Source organism: Syngnathoides biaculeatus, chromosome 16 (assembly GCF_019802595.1).
Source record: "Syngnathoides biaculeatus isolate LvHL_M chromosome 16, ASM1980259v1, whole genome shotgun sequence".
NCBI classification, from domain to species: Eukaryota; Metazoa; Chordata; class Actinopteri; order Syngnathiformes; family Syngnathidae; genus Syngnathoides; species Syngnathoides biaculeatus.
Window position 1 is genome coordinate 9,160,475 of NC_084655.1, and position 20,126 is coordinate 9,180,600.

The 20,126-nt window shown below is 40.8% G+C and overlaps 1 protein-coding gene and 1 long non-coding RNA gene across 3 annotated transcripts in view; one reads left to right on the plus strand and one right to left on the minus strand.

Annotated features, from left to right (window-relative positions):
• Positions 1–18,987, minus strand: part of tanc2a (tetratricopeptide repeat, ankyrin repeat and coiled-coil containing 2a) — a 29,406-nt gene extending 10,419 nt beyond the window's left edge. The window contains exons 1-18 of one of the 2 annotated variants that reach the window (XM_061845811.1): positions 18,017–18,986; positions 12,079–12,218; positions 10,010–10,172; positions 9,353–9,670; positions 7,730–7,855; positions 7,385–7,651; positions 6,473–6,597; positions 5,463–5,694; positions 5,208–5,380; positions 4,782–4,862; positions 4,487–4,687; positions 4,238–4,372; positions 2,922–3,118; positions 2,669–2,777; positions 2,207–2,329; positions 1,366–1,503; positions 1,199–1,297; positions 324–515 (exon numbers count right to left, since the gene is read on the minus strand). In XM_061845811.1, coding sequence (XP_061701795.1) covers positions 324–515; positions 1,199–1,297; positions 1,366–1,503; positions 2,207–2,329; positions 2,669–2,777; positions 2,922–3,118; positions 4,238–4,372; positions 4,487–4,687; positions 4,782–4,862; positions 5,208–5,380; positions 5,463–5,694; positions 6,473–6,597; positions 7,385–7,651; positions 7,730–7,855; positions 9,353–9,670; positions 10,010–10,172; positions 12,079–12,218; positions 18,017–18,296 — 3,099 coding nt within the window. In that variant the 5' untranslated portion in view covers positions 18,297–18,986. Of the gene's footprint in view, positions 1–323; positions 516–1,198; positions 1,298–1,365; positions 1,504–2,206; positions 2,330–2,668; positions 2,778–2,921; positions 3,119–4,237; positions 4,373–4,486; positions 4,688–4,781; positions 4,863–5,207; positions 5,381–5,462; positions 5,695–6,472; positions 6,598–7,384; positions 7,856–9,352; positions 9,671–10,009; positions 10,173–12,078; positions 12,219–18,016 lie in introns of both variants that reach the window. The other variant, XM_061845810.1, reaches the window with a different exon arrangement.
• Positions 8,496–12,168, plus strand: LOC133514267 (uncharacterized). The gene is made up of 3 exons (XR_009798758.1): positions 8,496–8,624; positions 11,844–11,965; positions 12,050–12,168. It is a non-coding gene; the product is annotated as an uncharacterized LOC133514267 (long non-coding RNA).
• Positions 18,988–20,126: the final 1,139 nt, after the last annotated feature.

A 20,126-nucleotide genomic window follows, 5' to 3' on the forward strand; every position in this document is an offset into this window, starting at 1 on the left:
ATATAAGTTTCATGAGATGGCGCAAGGTAACTGTTAGTCATGTGAGCACTTTGTGACAGAACTCAAGCTGTTGCTTAAAAATTATAACTACACAAACACCCATGAGACCAGATACGTTTCACTACCAACTCACTTAGATGAACACTTAGACCTACTGGACTACTTAACAGGTATATCTTGATCACACTCGTACATTGGTGGTACCTGGAGATCTTGATAGTTGGTGTAAAAGGCTTTGAGAGCCAAAGTTCTCGCACATTGGCTCCCCTACTTTGGGTCAACGGTGCCATATAGAACATGGAGAAACATGTGACTCCGTGTACCTCTGCGTGGCCCATGCTGGCTGCTGCAGTCAGCGCTTGCTGCAGCGCCTGGCTCCTGCTCACGGCCCTCTGGCCACAGCAGGAAGTGCAACTCCAGTCAGCGTGCTTGAGAAGGAAACGGAGCACGTGAAGGTGGCCCCGCTGAGCTGCATGCACGCCAACACACCGACCGGAGGTGTCAACGTGACCAACCTGAGCATACGCAGACATGTGGAGTTTTTGCGATCTACTGGGAAATATGCAGCATAATTAACAGCAAGAACGACAGCATGGTCCTTTAGTAGAATAAACAGTACCACATTTTGCATTTGGCTAGTGGACATTTGTTAAACTGAATTACATGGACCATTTGGTGGAACATTTTGGTAGTTAAGTATCAATGTTTGTTGATTTTACGTGTCAGTTTTACAGTAAACTTCAACTGGGAGAGAAACAGTTTTAAGAAAGCATGCATAGCTTTTTATTTGGAAAATTGTGCAAGCGAGTCTTCTTTTGCTTTCTTTAAGTGGTGTTATATGATCGTCTCCCACTTTTTGACAGTAAGAGATTGAGAACAGGTGCGAAGGAACACTTGAAAGTGTGTTTTCCCAAGTTTTAATGTTTCAAGGGTGTGGGTATGGTAAAACAACACTTTTATAGCACCTTTCCATAGCATATATTTTAACCTATTGCAGTTGGATCTGGAACATAATCCCTGGAATGAACTGAAGGTCCCTGTATGTTTTGAAATGCTACAGTTTGTTCCATACATTGTCAATTATACAGCTAAAAGTAATTCCAAAATCTCTTCTTACACACACACCCACACGTTCTCATTGTGTTAAAATTCCAACCTGCGAGATTTTGCTGGTTGAGAGAAAACTGGTGGGCATTACCTTTGCTTTGTGCTGACTAAGCAGGGTTATAACATCCAGATGTCCAGCAGAAGCTGCAAATCCCAGTGCAGTCAATCCATCCTGTGACTGAATATCCACCTTAACAAATTGTTACAAGATTTAAACTTCCCTGTCACTTCAGTGTTACAATTTTCTCGTTTTAATACCTGAGCTCCATGGTCAAGTAAAAGGGCTACAGCATCACCGTGGCCCAAATGAGCGTGGACACATAGCAGGGGTGCGTTGTTCAGGACACCGCTCCGATAATCCACATCAGCCCCACTCATAATCAGCAACCTGCTCACCTGCACAGGAAGGGAGCCAAGTTAAAGCGGCTTGGTTTAGGTATACTATATACAGAAAAGACAACAGATCCCTTATCATTTTTCAAGCAGGGGCAGACACCAATAACACATTTTGAATTTTAAATACTAATTGTACTTAATCTTTGTTATTAGCATATTACCTCAAGGGGGAAATTCAAGATACGTTGCTGGACATTTTGTTGCACAATACACACATGCAGGCACAAAAGTGAGTCCTCATGCACTCTCAAACAGCTAGTTACAATTTTCCTTTCATCTACAGTGGGATTTGAACCACAAACTTTTAGTTCCTTGTGCTATTGCTGCAGCTAGACATTGTCGGATGTTGTATTTGGATATTCTGTATCAAGGGAGTCATGTCATTGAGTCATGGGAAACCCATGTGCCGAATTATAAATGGACATTCACATATTTATATGTGCAATTAATGTTTAATTTATGTTTAAATAAGGAATTTGGTGAAAATAAATGCTTATAAACAAGTTGAAGTACTTAAAAAATCTAATTTCAGTACATGTTTTCTGCAAAAGCTGCCAAGAAAAATGAATCAGACAAATTGTATTTGCTCAAGTGCGGCATTTAATATTATTGTACTGTATGTGTTGGGCCAGATCTAGGCCCTAAGCCTTGGGTTTGACACCCAATTCGGGAAACACTGTTATACAGAAGCAACGTACGTTACCTTGATGTTGGGGGTGTAGAGGTTCCGCAGTGATGAGAGAGCATGGTTTAAGTTCTCTGTACTGTAAGACAGCCACAGGCCTTGCAGAATTGAGGAAGAAATCCCAAGTTTCTTGCTTAAGCCCTGAAAATGAATGAAAATGCCAAACATTAAGATAAATTTAACACACAAGTACTGATGATAAACAGCCACATGGGGACAGTGATGACGTGGGAACCACTTCAATATTTAGTTTGAAGAAATGTAATATCAGTTTTAGCAAATTTGCAACCGCATCTCGGTTACTTTACTCCTAATTTTCTACTATCCAAAAATAGTGAAAACATACCCAGTGATAACAGAATGTCACCACAGTTCCCATAGTTTATTAAAATATGGATTGTTGAAAAGGTTTCCTTACCGGCTAAAAGATCATCAATAAGACATGTTTGCAACAGGCTACTGACGAATATGTGAGCTTACCTTGTAGATGTGAGCCTTTAGGATGTGATGCCCCAGCTCAAGTGTCTGCTGTCGGTTCAACTTTCCTCCCTGTCTGCAGAGCCAGAAAGCCAGCAGTGTGTGACCGCTCCTAAAGAAAAACAAGCAACATTCTACATCATTTTGGTGATCTAGTTACATAGGGAACAGTTTCATGTAACGGTACGAACGCACTCAGGAGATGCTGAGATTCAGTTGTTTATTGGTCTGTCCATGTGGATGCTTAGCAATGTACCTGGGGTCACAGAGAAACCTGTCGTCCTGCCCTTCCTCCCTCCACACCAGCCATTCTCTGAATGAGGTGTGGTTCAGCATTCTACTGCCGTCAGTCCGCTGCATCAGGAAAGGAAACAGCTGCTCCAGGCGCTGCATGAACTCGACCCACTGCATTGCCCCACCAGTCAGAGTGCCGGCATTTATGGCCTCAAAAAGCTGAAGAAAAAGATGAATATTATATTATTCTCTCTCTCTCTCTCTCTCTCTCTCTCTCTCTCTCTCTCTCTCTCTCTCTCTCTCTCTCTCTCTCTCTCTCTCCTCTCTCTCTCTCTCTCTCTCCTCTCTCTCTCTCTCTCTCTCTCTCTCTCTCTCTCTCTCTCTCTCCTCTCTCTCTCTCTCTCTCTCTCTATATATATATATACATACTATATTCTTTGTGTACTATTCAGACTAAAAATGGTTCATTGTATAAAGAAAATCATCATTATAGTCATTTGTAAACAACAAACATTTGCACCGCTTAAGGAATGAAAAACGATGTGTCACGGCTGTTACTGTTCAGTTAAATGCAGTTTTTGGAAAGGTTTTGTCCAATGAAAAAAATGAAGAAAAAACAAGACTTTGGGCATTGTTTATGTAGCCTGCACAACATACACCAAAGTGAAAATGGTGGCTGATCTTGACTTTTTTGCAACTGCAAGGCTTGCTGGAATGTTTGCCAATTTGATTGCCTGGGCTGTGGGAAGATGGCCCTACGACACGACGAGCTTGTGTCCTCTGAAATCTGCTCTGCGCATGAGACAGTTTGGTGACTGAAAGCTGCTCTCAAAGTACGCCTACTCAGATTGCTTGTAACCTTTAGTGCTGCAAGTCCAACGTGATTTTGGGACACAGACATGGTTTCTGAGGTCTGCATGGACATATGTGGTGTCCTCTTCGGCATATACATATGTCTCCATTCGAGACAAATGTCGCTTTAATGGTAATGAAATATACCAATTTCATTGGTCAGAAATGAAGTCATGCTGTGGTGATGCTCATATACCAGTGCAGAAATCTAATATTAAATGCGCTAGTGGTAGGGCAGTCCACAACATTACCAAAACAGGGTGTAGCGCACCTCCTTGCTGAGTTACGCCAGGCGTAATCCTGGATTTGTGGTAGTCAGAAAAATAGAGTGCATTATGTGAGTGAGTCAATTGTTGTTTTCTCAGTGTTTGTAAAACACATGATACCTTAGCATTTGACTATGTCTTAACAAATGTGCATTTTACCCAGTTTGTATTTCCATCGTGGCATGAATAAAGTGCAATTCCAGCTATTGATTGTGTGTACCTGTTGGTCAGTCAACGGGTGCAGCGTTGCCACAGTTACATTTAGCAGCGGTATAACTCTGAGGAAAGATGACTGCGTGGGAAACCGCATATTTAATTGCAGCAGGTAGACTTCTGCGAGGCTTACAGGAACTACCTAAAGAAACAAAGAAACAAGGGGGACATAGTACAGTATGTCACATGATAAATACAAATAAGGCAAGGTTCATTTGTCATTATCATATCTTCTTTTCCCCTACTCCTTTTACACCTTAAAGCTGGAACTCTTAAGGACCAGGTATCCTCCCTCTATCAAGTCTAGGGTCAGTTTCAGGTAGAGGTATGAGCCTTTGCTTAGGGTCTTCAGGTGGCTTATCAGCTTGGTCAGGGCTGTGCTGTCGAGGCGACCATTGCTTAGTGACACATTGCTCTGAATCTCAGGGCTGCTGTGGATACGTTGCGTCAGATAACCCTAAAAAACAACATAAAAAAAGACATTAGGTTGAACACTATATGGAGCTAAAGAGATAGAAAACACATACACAGTCAAGTCATTAGTGTGATACCTGGAGGTCTTGGTCTATGGCACTGTTTTCCTCCATCCTGTCTAAAGAGATGCGGTGAAAAGGCAAAGAGCGAGTGATGTCCTGAGTGAGGATTAAAAAAAAAGATTTAATAGTGACATTGGTGAATTGGAGAGGCAGCATGTCTATAAAGGTGGCTGGATGAACTTTACATAAAATTACTTGTACTCCTACTCCCTGTCCAAAAATATGCATGTAGCACATTTTTTTTTCCTTTTTGTCCCCCCCCCCAAAAAAAAAAAAAAAAAACAAAAAAAAACCTGGAGGTGCCCCTAATTTTGTAACTTTTTGCTCGTTGTTTTGTCAGGTGGAATAATGCGTGCGTAGTGTAATCAGACAGTCAAGTAATCAGTGTCACAGACTTTTTGAGGGAGAATTGGAGGATGTTACTCATAGGTACAAACATACCTGTTGATTGGTCCTCACAGTGGCAATGATCTTTAACCATGAAGGAAATTTGTGAACGTTTCGGGACAAAAAGGAGGTCAGTGTATCGCCATAGTCTGGCCGATGGAACTCTGCCTCATTTAGCCCATCAATCAGTAAAATGATCCCTGGCCCCTCCACATGCAACCTCCTCTCTGGAGAAAAACAAAGTAGAATCACACAATTTATTTGCTTGTATTTGGAGAACAAAAAACATGTAGCGGAGTCATATTTTACCCTTGTAAAGAGCATCCAGTGGTTCTAAAATTCCTTTCTGGAAGGCTGAGCTTGGGTCTTGGATGCAGGATCGCAAACTGAGCGAGCACTGAAGCTGCGGTGATCGATGCAGCAGCTCTCGATATGCTGACAGCTGAGGGGCTTCGGTTAACATCGCCGCCATGTTATGGACGAACTCCGGAACCAGACACGTGTGACAGTTGTCGGCCTGACAGAAATGATAGGAAACGACCTGCAAAGACAGATGGGGATCCTGGATCTTAATCAATAGTCACGGGGCAAATTAGCTTCTTCTTCCACATTGACTTATTATTGAACCATATATGCTCTGTCATGGGTAAGCTAATTATAGAGGAGATCATAGTGTACGGCCAGTTGTTATTCAAGCCACGTAGAAGAAGTGTTAATTTTGTTTATCTTTCTGGATGTTCCATTTCATAGAAATAGGTGTTCAAACAGACATTCCTCAACATACTGCAGATGCTGTGAGTCCTTGCCCAAAGCTTGCCAAAAGTCATTCCCTGTCAGCTGTCAGTAACACAGGTCATAAATCGTATCCCCTCCGTGTTATTGAATGGGTCTCGAGCCATATATCAGATTAATGTTTTAAGAACGTTATGCTACAAAAAGTGAGTCTTGACTTGAATGTCATGGTTGACAGCTGCTCTGATTCAAGTGTCTGCAGTCTCAAAAGGCAAGTTAGCATGTCATGGTTCGAAAATGTCCAAAACAGACCAGAGCGCTATTAATATCAGCTTTGCGTAACTGCTGCCATATATTTCAAAAGTTTTTCTCAGTAATTATTTAGAATTTAGTTGAGTGTCATCATTGTGTTTGCAGAGATGTTTTTTCTTTTATGATACAGCAGATAACTAGGGTCCACTAATGCCTCCTACCTGATGACAGCAGGGATAGGCTACAACACTCCCGCGACCCTCATGAGGATAAGCGGCTCAGAAAATGGACGGATGGATACAGCAGATTTATATTCTATAAAGTACAGTTGCTACCTGTCCTGCAAGCCGCAGCATCGCCTCTTGCTGTCTCCTCTTGAACTCTGGAGTCCCTGGACAGCTTGCCCCTCCTCCTTCATCTCCTCCTCGTCCCAGTGAATCATGGGGGAAAGATTCTGCATCTGAAATACAAAGTAAAAGTACACTTTATGTTAGGCGCACACACAAAAAAATCTTTGCAACCACGGCTGATAATTAACAATACCTACTTACTGTATATCTCACTGCTTTGGTGTTTTATTTTCCACTTTATAGCTTTATGGCAGTTTTTCGTGTTGTTGGTGGCAAAGCTGGCGGATTCAGTTCGTTCCGCATGATGACTCAGCCGTCTGGAGTATGAGGTTGTTTTTGCGGGCGGAATAACTCATTGGGGGTCTTATGCCTAAAATCCACACCAAGCTCCCTCTCTTGTCTCAGATGCTCTGTGCAGTTTATCATCCCCCTCCAACCCCCCCTACCAAAAGTTGCACCTCACCCCCATATGTTGTTTCATGTTCACAAGCACTTATTTTATTTTGCAGATTAGGCTGACTATGAATCCTACATGATCTCAAGAAGCTACAGTTTTAACCAGTCTAACCACCAAACTTAAACATCTTAAATGTCTCTACTTTGTGGAAAAGAGGTGATCAAATGGCATTTGTTGTTGATACTGTTTAATTGGTGCCATTTTCAATGTATTATCATCAGCTGTGGTTAAATTATATTTTCATCATAATGACGACTGACAAAATGTGAATTAAAACATTATGAAGACACCTTATGAGGTTTTTGTGACAACAAACGATTCACTCTGGACATGATTATTGAAATTCCAATAGACCTCTGTGGAAAGTTTGGAACACTTTGAAAGCCTACTGATGTCATAGAAAAGATTCAATTTAATTAAAATGTTTTACTTCTGCTTACATTTGGGCAGCGTCTGGATGCCAGTGGATGTTGGCCACATCTGGTTCCCATGACAACTAAGTGACACCAGGCGGGCAAGGATGGCCGTCTTGCCAAAACCCATGTTTCCGACAATCACAACCCCTCGATTGATTAAGGGGTCATCGCTGGAGAGACAGGTGTCAACTTCCTGGAAGAGCCACTCCCTTCCGGTAAACCTCCAATCGGACAACAGTCCGGGAATTTCAAAGTGGAGGGGCTTCAGGCTCAGATATGGAGACAATTGAACTGCAAAGAGGAGAAGACAGAGTTGTTTTTTCATGCGACTTGTAACATTGTCCAAACACATTTGTTTTATGTTTTCACCTCTCTTTTCTTGCTGACTACGATTTCCAGAATTCTGTCTGGGCATTCTGAGGGATGCTCTGGAAGGGGCGGTCCTTTGCTGTTCATCCAGGTAGGCCAGATCTTCAAGTTGAGCAGAACTAGTGGCTGAACAAAGGCAAACTTGCTTTGATAGAGCCACAGTAATGCAGTGCTCTTTAAACTCTGCTAACATTAATAGTATCCCAGCAGTATACTTGCAGAAAAGCAAAGGAATCATTCCATCGGTTAAAAGATTTGCATAAAACGCTGAATGTACAGTATTTTAAATATCCATAACCACTAGCATTGGGTTTGGCGTTAGAGTTTGGAGTGCCTGTATTTTTTCCACCCTACCACAGATGATAATAAATGATAACCACACTGTGACGGATTTGCTCGGTTCTTCACGGCATTATGTGTACACCGTCAAGAACACGTGTACCAGGCAAAGCAACAGCAACATCCCTGCAAACAAGGTCTCACGAATGTGTAAACCTAAGCTTAGCTTACAATTTGCAGTCACACGTTAATTGAAAGAAAACATAATGGTCCTCACAAAATGCTGGAAACATGTTGGATGTAAGCGAAAACTCACGAAAATGTGTGAAAACAGCCAATCCGGTCACAACCAACACCACAGAGAATGTTAGCGCAAACTCTGCCTCATATCCTGTGTGTGTGTGTGTGTGTGTGTGTGCGTGCGTACTGTGAGACGTCATACATCTTACTTCCTTCCTTTCCCAAGCACTCTTCTCGAGCGTTCATGAGTCAGTGACCACGGAGAAAGGGGAAGGGACACTTTATGGTTTTAAACTAGTCTCTCTGTAATGGCAGCTCAACAGCATGCAGGTGGTCCAGATGATCATACAGTTCAATACTGTGATTTTAAATACAGGTATGAGCTGTACTTATTAATAATTTATTAACAATAATTAATAAACTTCTTAATATCTTCTTGTGCCCAAGTTTTAAAAAAATTTGATGTGCAGCCAACAAAAAGCATGTATTTCCAGATTTCATTTTGTTTTGATCATTTTAAAATGTTTTTAGAAAAAAATTTCTTTACATTTTGTAACTGATCTAGTAACACCTTTTATAATGTATGATGTTCAGGTGGCATTTGGAGAAAAAAGAAAAAGGGAAGATCCTTTGAAAAATTTAGCTATTATCTGCATTTGTCATTTACATTTCCAATGTGAATCTAAGAGAAATCCTCTCCACTAAGGTGAGAATTCTTTGAAATGAGCACCTTTTCTCTCTTTTTCTAAGTGGTGGGCACTATGTGATTCTTTTCCTCTGAACCACGTCAGTTTACAATTTAGAAGAGATATTTACGGATTCAAAATGTTCTCCTGATGGGCTTCATATATTGAATGTGTAAACTGATGTGCCCCTCTGTGAATTGCAAATTGAGGGTAGTGTAGGGTTTCATAAGAAGTCACAACATTTTATTGAAAAAGATAAAGTGTATATATTTACTGCATATCACCAGTGCCGTGAATCCAAACACGCTCTACAACTTTCCTGTCTCTCGATCTCACGAAAGTTGAAGAGAGAAATTTCCTTCCTAACAGGAAGGGCAGTAAGGACCTGATACAAAGACGCACACATCATGCTTCTTACCAGCAACGGAATTGGGCCGAGGCATAAGGTAGAGTGGGATGGAGTGGGTGGATCCAGACAAGTGCTTGGAGTCTTGTCCCCAATCTGGGTGGAGTTTATTAAGGCTGCATGTGGAAACCATATTCTCCTCAGCCTTGTAGAGGAAGCCATCGTTGGAGCTCCCTGTAGCTATCATGCAGGAAGAGGAAGCCGAAGCCACCACTGGCCGCTCCGCCTGCCGCCAGAGTTTGAGGCTGCTGTCTTGATAACCGCCGCTGGTGTGCTTGACGCTGTCGTCGCGCTCTGCTGCTGATTCAGCGGAATAGCTGGTCAATGTAGCTGAAAGATATTTTATGTTTTTTTTTTGAACTTTTTAAAAAAAGTTTTATAATTTTCCTTCTAAATTTCATGGATGTCTACAATTATGCATTATTTCATTTATTTGGCACTTTTACTTGAAAAAAAGCAACACAAAGTGATTCACAAATACAGGCAATAAAGGACTTTTTTGTCTTTGTTGTTAGTGTACGTAACACGAAAAGAGTGCTGCCAGAGAGTACTTGAGGCTCTGTGAGGGTTAATTTAGTATAACAAACTTGATAAGATGCACCAAAACCATGGAGCTTTTTCATAAATGAATAAAATAACCTTTAAATCAGTCTATAGTATCGTGCATACCTATGATTCCACTATCCCTGCTCTCCAGTGTTGACGTGGGGGAGGTGACAGAGGCATGGATGGATGGTTTGTTGTTGTTGCTTCCCTCCACTCCAGCAGGAGGCTGTAATGTGGAGGAGGGGGAAGTATTGCTGCTCTCCAGGCTGGAGGAAGGCGAGATCCTCTGTTGGAGGAACCGGGAGTTAAGACACAACAATGTACATTTATTTGGCATCATTTTTATAGAGTTGCTGCTCATGGAGGGGTCTTAAATTTTCATCGTAGGTGCATGCCCACTGTGAGAGAGATAATCTAAAAAGAAAAATATCCAGAAATCACAATGTATGATTTTTTTAACGATTCAGTTGTGTTATTCAGCTGCAAATAAGTATTTGAACACCTGTCTATCAGCTAGAATTCTGACCCTCAAAGACATGCTAGCCCGCCTTTAAAAGTCATCATCCACTCCATGTATTATCCTGAATCAGATGCACCTGTGTGAGGTCGTTAGCTGGATAAAGACACCTGTCCACCCCAAACAATCAGTAAGACTCAAACTTGTAGCATGGCCAAGACCAAAGAGCAGTCCAAAGACACCAGAGACAAAATTGTACAACGCCACACGGCTGGAAAGGGCTACGGAGAAATTGCCAAGCAGCTTGGTGAAAAAAGGTCCACTGTTGGAGCAATCATTAGAAAATGGAAGAAGCTAAACATGACGGTCAATCTCAATCGGAGTGGAACATGCAAGATATCATCTTGTGGGGTCTCAATAGTCTTTAGAAAGGTGACGAATCAGCCCAGGACTACACCACAGGACTTGGTCAATGACCTGAATAGAGATGGGACCACCATTTCTAAGGTGACTGTTGGTAAAACACAAAGACGTCATGGTGTGAAATCATCCATGGCACGGAAGGTTCCCCTGCTTAAACCAGCACAAGTCAAGGCCTGTCTTAAGTTTGCAAATGACCATTTGGATGATACAAAGGAGTCTTGGGAGAAAGTTTTATGGTCAGATGAGACCAAAATTTAACTTTTTTGGTCACAATTCAACTAACCGTGTTTGGAGGAAGACGAATGATGAGTTCCATCTCAAGAACACCATGCCTACTGTGAAGCATGGGATTAGTACCATCATGCTTTGGGGGTGTTTTTCTGCACATGGAACAGGACGACGGCATTGTATTAAGGAGAGGATGACCGCGGCCATGTATTGTGAGATTTTGGGGAACAATCTCTTTCCCTCAGTCAGAGCATTGAAGATGGGTCGTGGCTGGGTTTTTCAACATGACAATGACCCGAAGCACATAGCCAGGAACACCAAGGAGTGGCTCCGTAAGAAGCATATCAAGGTTCTGGCGTGGGGTAGCCAGTCTCCAGACCTAAGCCCAACAGAAAATCTTTGGAGGGAGTTGAAACTCCATGTTTCTCAGCGACAGCCCAGAAACCTGTCTGATCGAGAGATCTGTGTGGAGGAGTGGGCCAAAATCACTCCTGCAGTGTGTGCAAACCTGGTGAACAACTATAGGAAACGTTTGACCTCTGTAATTGCAAACAAAGGCTACTGTACCAAATATTAACATTTGTTTTCTCAGGTGTTCAAATACTTATTTGCAGTTGTATCACAAAAACAAATCATTTTAAAAAATCATACATTGTGATTTCTGGATTTTTCTTTTTAGATTATCTCTCTCACAGTGGACATGCACTTATGATGAAAATTTCAGACCCCTCCATGATTTCTAAGTGGGAGAAATTGCAATATAGCAGGGTGTTCAAATACTTATTTTCTTTACTGTAGCCATTAATTTCTATCCATTCTTCCATTTTCTATTCTGCTTGTCTTGTTCAGGCTCATGGGGAACTGGAGTCTATCCTAGCTGACTACACATTGGAGTGGTTGCCATTCAGTCACAGGTCAATTCTCAAGACCTCTGGACGCAGGTGAACACCATCACCCCGTAGGAACTGAATGTACGTTGGCTGCATGCAAGTCAGACGAGTGAACTATTAGTAGGTTCGCTCATATCTCCTTTCTTGGCTCCGTTTTGCTGACAGACTGTATGCGGACCTGTGTGTGTAGTTACCTGTCCATCGACTTGGGCATGGTGAGGTGAACCCGGTTCTTCATTGATGATCTTTTCTCCCAATAAAAAGCCCAGCCTGGTCATCAATGCATCAGCTGCCTCATCGACTGACGGAGGTGGCCCTAACTCCTCCTCTTCACCTGCGATACAGAAATGGGGGGAAAAAAAAAATTCTGTAAATTTTCCACCTTATTAAGCAAGTCCCAGTTTTGTGTTTTTTCTAAATATGTTAAAGGGGGGATAGGTTCTCTGTCAAAGTGTGTATGTGTGGGTTGGTTGACCACACCTTTATGTCCACAAGCGCAGTGCCTTGTCAAAAGAGGCCTGTTAGTCAATTGACCCACACGATCTACATATGGGCTACAGCTGAATCAAGCAATGAGATACACACATTTACACATTCCAAACCTTGCTTTATGATTAGTGACAGTTTGACCCTTGAACAGATTTAAATTTTAGATTTAATTCAAACTATTGGAATGGGAAAAGTTGTTTTTAAATGAAAGATTGAGTAGATTCCTGGAATGGACTGTTAAGAACATTAGAAGTGTGTTTGAGTGGGTAATTTGGAATCATATCCTTATAGTGTACCAATGTTGGACAAGGAAAAGATATTCATTGAAGATTTTAAAAACTATGCTTTGGGACTACTTTATCTGGATGGTTTGTGCGGTAATGATTATTTAAAGGTCAAGTGTCATGAATTGCATGACTTTTAGTATGTTATTAATGAAAAAAAGGCAGCCGGAATGGACCCATCCCTTTTTTCCCCACCACAAAACATAATTTTGACATATATGGACTTTTGTAACTCCCGCCATGAAAATCCTCACAAGGGATTTGTTTTTGAGAAGAAGCAGGAAGTGACGCTAACAGCAGCAGCGCACTCAGGCTGGCTTGTCTGTTTATACTGGTTTTACCTGCTGGAAGGTAACTCTTTGCTCCTTCGTGTTAGCCAAAATGACGGTTTGTTGTATTGCTGGATATTGTTTGAACACTCGGAAGGACGCATTTACTCTTCACACTTTTGAAAAAGACCCGGTTTGTTGTGAAAAATGGATTGCACAGGTGCAAAGGATGAGAGCTTCGTGGGTTCCAAATGACAGGTAGGTGTGTAAAAAAAAATAGTTGGGGGGGGGACGTCATCGTCTCATAACATAACAAAAGATCCGTGTACGTAAGTCAGGGGAGCTAAATGTGTTGATGTGTGGATCGGATGGCTTCTACGCAGTAGCCGCGGAAGGATGGCCTCCGCACGGCGTTGTGGATCGCTGCCAGTGTGACTGTCTGAGCGCTCCCCCGTGCTGAAAAGTCCCCTTGGGATTAGTGCGCATGCGTGTAGAATTTGGGGAATTTTCTGCTTTTTCTACATCCGTGCCAGTCTGAAACTGAACTACAACATTCATGGTTCTTCCGCGTGTTCATTTTTGCTCCGCTTCCGTGTGTTCATTTTCGATCCGCGTGCATTTCACTATGGATGTCTCACAAAGCCGAACAAAGCAAATGAAACAATACAGAAACAAATACGAACGTATAGTTTGTTATTTACGTTATCAACTGGAAAGCACGTTCCAGCAATGAACAAGAACCATCAGACGACTGTTCGGGCTCAGTCATTCAGGCACATTTGGGATAGTGAAAGTAAGTATCACCCGAACCCATACCCACATGAGCTTGGAGGCCCCATAGCTCAGTGGTTAGAGCATTAGTTTGGTAAAGCAGAGGTCGTGAGTTTGCATCTCACTGGGGCCTCTACTCCCCAAGAGGGGTTGCGTCAGGAAGGGCATCCGACGTAAAAACTGTGCCAAACAAATATGAGCATTCATCTGAGATGTCACGCTGTGGCGATTTCTAACAGGACAAGCCGAAAGAAACTACTACAAGACATTGAAGTGAATAATGTTGTATGTATCTTTCATTACAATATGTATTTTAGAATGTTTATAGGCATAACAGTGGTGCTTTAAGCTTTTGTCACAATAGCCAACGTAAAATGCACCATTTTATTTGTTGGACATCAACAGAGTAGTGAGTCAAAACTCTTTGGGGTGGCAAAAAGACGGCATTTTGTTAGTCCAACCAAGCCTACAAGTGCCAAGGGCTGTTTTCACTCCAACTGGAAGAACTATTCCAGTTTATACTAGATCAATTTTTCTCAAGACAGCATCTATCAAGCATTCATGTGAACAAATTTAGCTCAAGATTTGTCTCACTGTTTTCTGTATTCGGGTATCCCTTTCCACTGATGAAGCATCCATCTGTTTTCACTGCAGTCTCACCAATTTCCAAACGCACGAATAGAAGATTAATGGGACTGTGAACATGACACCAATTAAATTTTATCTGAAGTAAATTGGGAATGCTTACAAATGAGGTTAGGTGTGTCTTTCCCCACTTGGAAGAAAAGACCATTTTGTACTGTAGTGGCTGTAATCTATATACACAGTGCCTTCAAATGTGTCTATATTGTTGTTTTTTGCAATGTCATGAAACATTTATGTCATAAAGGTTGCCAAGAATATTGCAGTAACTTTTGTCATTCAGGCATGAAGATTTGACAGCTATCGCTATGGGGCAAAAATTAATTTTGGCCCAACTCCTCCAGAAGTGTTGCACGTTCATATGTTTGTCAGCCATAGCTTTTCTGTATGAAGACATATGAATGTGAATCTTTGTCTGTGTCTTACTTGTCACTTCATTGATTAATATGTCATTAGTTCAGGGTGTACCCTTCCACTTGTCTTTCTAAGTGTGCTGGAGTGAGGCTCCAGCAACTCCCAAACCCCGCATAGTAGTATAGGAAATGGACGAACGGGTAGTTTGCAAGCAAATAGTCTCCCTACACAAGTCAACCACAGTACATCAATATTTGTGGCTTCTTACAACTTCCAAATATAACTCGTTGTCAACCGTTGCTTGAGTGGCATTCAGCTTTATTTGGGCCTCGTCTCTGAACATGTCAACATATAATGATTTGTCAGCATCAACCAGTAGGCTGACGTTAGGATTGAGTTAAGTAGACTTGAGCAATGTAATATTAACGTATTTTGCTCGAAGCCTTTTTCTTTCTTTTGTTTGAACGACGCAGTACATGTTTATTTAGCAAAGTTGGAACTGAAGGTAATTTCTTTTCGCTTACAAAAAAAACTTTACAGTATTTATGGAAAAGCTAACTTGGTTTTAAATGATTTTCTGCCTTTGGAAATGTTAGGCAGTGAAACATAATTTGTTACATAAACATAAATTTCACTCCAACTAAACATTTACTCAACTTCTAGGCGTAAGGATACATTTAGAATAAAGTAGTAAAAATGCGAGCTTTTATTTCTTTACGTTTGTACATTTCAGCGATGACAACTGTGACCACCAATAGCTGCAGAAAAGCATTAATAGATTAATATTAATAGATGATGTACTGTACATAATGCTGCAGTATCATGAATTTGATAAACAACTCCTTGTCCAAACGCATATGCAGTATAGTATTTGGACTGAGAATTTCAAGTTATGGAGCGGATATGTCTCTAGTTATTACAATAAATGTAGTATTTTCAGGAAAATCATCTAGAGTGTTAAAAAAACAAAAACAACAGCAGTGTGTCCTGCAATTCACAGTAAGTTTTGAATGGGATCTTCTCAGGCGTAAGAACAACCCTCCATTTTCTAAAATTAGCTCCCCCTCATTTAAGATAGAAGTGCTAATGTGATCATTTGCACAAAATTATACCTTTCATGTTTTTGTAAGTTTGCATTTTCACTCCCCAAAACACAATTGTTACTCATTTATAATTTCCAAATTACAGTTATTTGCCATGTTTAGTTAAAAGTGGAATTGTGTAACTGGACCATAAGTCTCTCTCTGGCTCAGTGTCTCAGAAGGCAACATGTCCACACTTTATAAATAGCACAATTTAGAGTAATCATATTACTGATGACTATTATCATAAGGACTGCAGAGGGGGAAAAATCTAATTGTATTATATCTCCAGTTAAATAAGAGCAATGTGGAACATACAGTACGTATGGCCTTATTATTTTAGAGTGATTACTAGAGTTTCTTTTGTCGCTAGCTTTCCTGACCATGTGGTTTTGGTTTCATTTGTACATTTCAACTTAAAACACTTTTTTTTTTTTTTAATGAGGCAAACATCTTTATTGCTAAATGAAAACATTGATCCTACTTGGTTAGGCAAGGCACGTACGTTCTCACAATAGACGCATGCATGCACACAGCATACACACCACAAGAATGTAGTTGAGAGTGTGTGGTGTGTGTATGTGTGCGCATGAAAAAAAAAAAAAATCCTACCATCCCTTGACAGTATATAATTATAGCTATAAATTGATGACTGCTGGACTAAATAATAGAAACACATTGTGCGTGCGACCACATAGTCATATGCGGGCAGTCAATGACAGAGTGTGTATGTTGCAGTGCAATAATAAAATGGAAACCATTCGTTTTTCCTTTTCCTCATATCGCTTCTATCTATTTGCCATTTTTGCTCCACATGCCTTTTTTGGGAGCTTTTTAACTGGCAGCAATTTGGACAGGACTGTTGTATTTTATTTTTGAAACTTGGGTGACAATGTAGGAAAGAAACTAACACGTAAACAAATGAAATGTAATCTTGTGTCAGGAGTCGGTAGGTTTGACTTGCTTTCAAATGTTTGAACAGTGCCTGAACTTTTTGCTCCATACTTTTCTAAAGCTGGGATTGGTAAAGCCACTCTAAAAATATACTGAATGTTACTTTCTAAAACCACAAAACCAGTACCCAAAACCACTTCACAGACGTTAAAAAGTAAGTTGGAAGAAAAAACATCATCACAGATGGAGAAAGAATGTGCACAATTTTCAACATGACATCTTCTTGCTCTTTCTGAAGGTTTTTTACAGCAACTAAAAGCTTCAGAGATCTAAGTTTACTTTTTTTTTTTTTTTTTTTAAATGCAGTGAACCTCAGAGAAACTGGTTAGGAATCAGCAAAAATGCTTTTCCAGAGTTTTTGACTACTTCTCTTTTGTGAAATGCATACTGAAATGTATATAAAAATGATAAGTTTTGCACAGGCAGCATATTCACAGAGTGGTTAGCACATCTGCCTCACAGGTCAAATCTCAGGTTTGGTCTTCCCATGTGGCATTTGGATGTTCTCTTTGTGCTTGCATGTTTTTGTTTTTCATTTTTGCGGTGTACTTCCTCCAATATCCTTAAAACATGCGAAATCAGTCAACTGAAGACTCCAAACTGTCCATAGGTGTGAAGGACACTTTGTCTATATGTGCTCTGCGATTGGTTAGTGACCGGCCCTTGGTGCACCCCACCTCCTGCAGAGAACCCGGTCTTATGACATGAGTCATTACTTGTAATCAAGTGTTTTATTATGTTTTCATTTTTGAACCTTCAAATACAGTATGAGTCATTATTGGTGGTTTTTTGGACGGCAACAGATTGACAATGCAACATGGGCATTTCTTTTCCTAAATCTCAACAAATGAGGTCAAACAAAATCCCAGATTTATAAAACAAGACACTTATGTTTTACTATTAATTCCATGACTAGCATTACTAAAATGACACCTTTTATGCCTTGGACTATAAATCTGTTGCTGTCTGTCGCTTATGAAGATTAATTATTAGTACATGAAGGACATACAGTAAGTTCCGACTTTAACTAAAAAATTTTAGTTTACTTGCTGTTGTGATGTACAAAAGGAAATAACATTCACAGAGAAAATAAACCAGCAAGAATGTGTAAAACCCATTGGACCTGTATAGAAACTGCCCCACTGAACAGTTCTCTAATGTTCTAATTTAAACAAGATATACATTATCTTTCATAGCAAACGTACCTAATTTTTGAAACAATGTAATGAATGCAAGTCCATATACTATGGAGCATTAGGCATATACTGTAATAGTCTTCATTCTCACCTTCCTCACATCTTCCTCTCCTGGTTCTCCTTGCTCCATCGATGGAATGATCGACCCAATCCCGACACAGATCAGAGTTTTCCTCATGGGTCAGACAGCAGCATACATAAAACAGCAAGCTTCGCAGAAGCGAGGAGGCATGGCTGAAGGTGCCAACCGACCCACAATGGCAGTTCTCTGCAAACCACCATGGGTGATGATGCACTGAGGCCCGCTCGTGCCTACACCACACGGTCCTTGAACGGGCACAGGCTTTCAAAATAGCCGCCGTGCAGTCCATAACTAGCTACGAGCCAGGTTGTAATTGGTTCAGAGTGTTTCCATGTGGAGGCGGCGTCAATACATCAAAAGGTTGTCGTTGCCCCAGAAAAGAGCTTTCCGCTGCTGCAATGAAATACGGGAAAAGGACCTCCAGCACACCGTCATTTGTTGCTTTTGGGCTACGATCTTCATGACTACACTAATATTTGTTGGCGATCAAAAAAAAGAATAAATCGCTACCATGGATTTTCTGAGCTCCTCCTTCTCCAGAAAACACAAAGGCAAAAGGAGAGACAGATGGAGGGAATAAGAAGATAAGAGAACGACTCTCTCCAAGAATAGAAAAGCACTCAAGACACTCTAGCTTAAACTCCACGGAGGCACAATAAAAAACAGTCTGTAAGCAGGAGAGTACAACAGAGTTAATGGTCAGTTAATCGAATCTCCACGCACTCATGAATAGAGAGCTTTTAAAGTTGAGAGCAACTCACATCAGACCAGATCAGGGGGGGTGTCCACATCTTCTCTAAGTCTAAAAGTGTAAACCATTATAATTCATAGCGAGATCTCCCGAACACTCCATCAAAAAGGAAACACAAAAGAAAGGGCCAAGTTAGGATAAAGATCTTCTTCTGCAAGTAAACAAGTAAAGTCTTCATGTCTTCTTTTTTTTTTTTCTTGTCCACGGTGGAGCCTCCATATCTGGTCTGAAAGACGATCTCTCTCCTCTGACTGCAGCGCAAATCAAAACTCCCCTCCTCCAACCAAAACACACACTCTTACACACACACACACACACACACACACACAGACACACACACACACACACACACACACACACACACACACACACACACACACGAAGGAGAAAGGAGGACGGATACCAGAAGTCGCTCAACACAGGGTGATTTGGTTTCTGAGAAAAGTTTCTTCTCTGTAAGAAGGCAAAAGACAGACAAAAACAACAATGGGCATTTTTGTTTGACAACATATAAAGAAAAGACAACCACAAACTTACTTCATTCCTGAAAAAAAATAAATTCTCTACACCCTGCACTGATGGAAAACACTCCCTGAAAAAGAATGCAGATTTATAGTAGTAGTTGTCGTAAAAATGTTAGTATTTCAGATAAGATATCTTATTTCTATTAATTATCCACATACTACAAGCTCTCTTTCATAGGTTGTTTCAATCGAGAAAAAAGCATTTATCCCATCCTCAATGTTATGAAACCTAGTTGACTCCTAGTGTTTGATCAATTATTAACCATACCATAGGATCAGGATAATGTTAGCATAATCTCCACCAAAACAACAAAAGAAACATCTAGCTCTCGTCCTTTGCACCTGCGCAATCCATTTTTTCACGACGAACTGGGCCTTTTGGAAAAGTGTGAAGAGTGAATCCATCCTCCCGAGTGTTTGAGCAAAATCCAGCAATACAACGAACCGGAATTTTGGCTAACACGATGAAAAAAAGTAATTTTTTGCCTGTACAATAGGTATAAACCAATATAAACACTCAACCCCGCAACTGCAAAAAACGTCATTTCCTGGTTCTTCTCCGACACAAATGCCTCGAGAAGATTTTCATGGCGGGAGATGCAAAAATCCATATACGACAACATCCTGACGTGTGGTGAAAAAACAGATAGACTTTTTTTTTTCCATTAAAAACATTAAAAATTATGCTTTACGCGTCAGTTGGCTTTTAAGCATATATATTTTTGCAGCTCCAATATGTAGGGATGGTACATGTTGGCTCTTTCTTGAGTCAGATTTAGACATTTTTGCTTTACAGTGACATCAAGGTATACGAATACTGGCAGTGTGTGTTGAAAAAAATAAT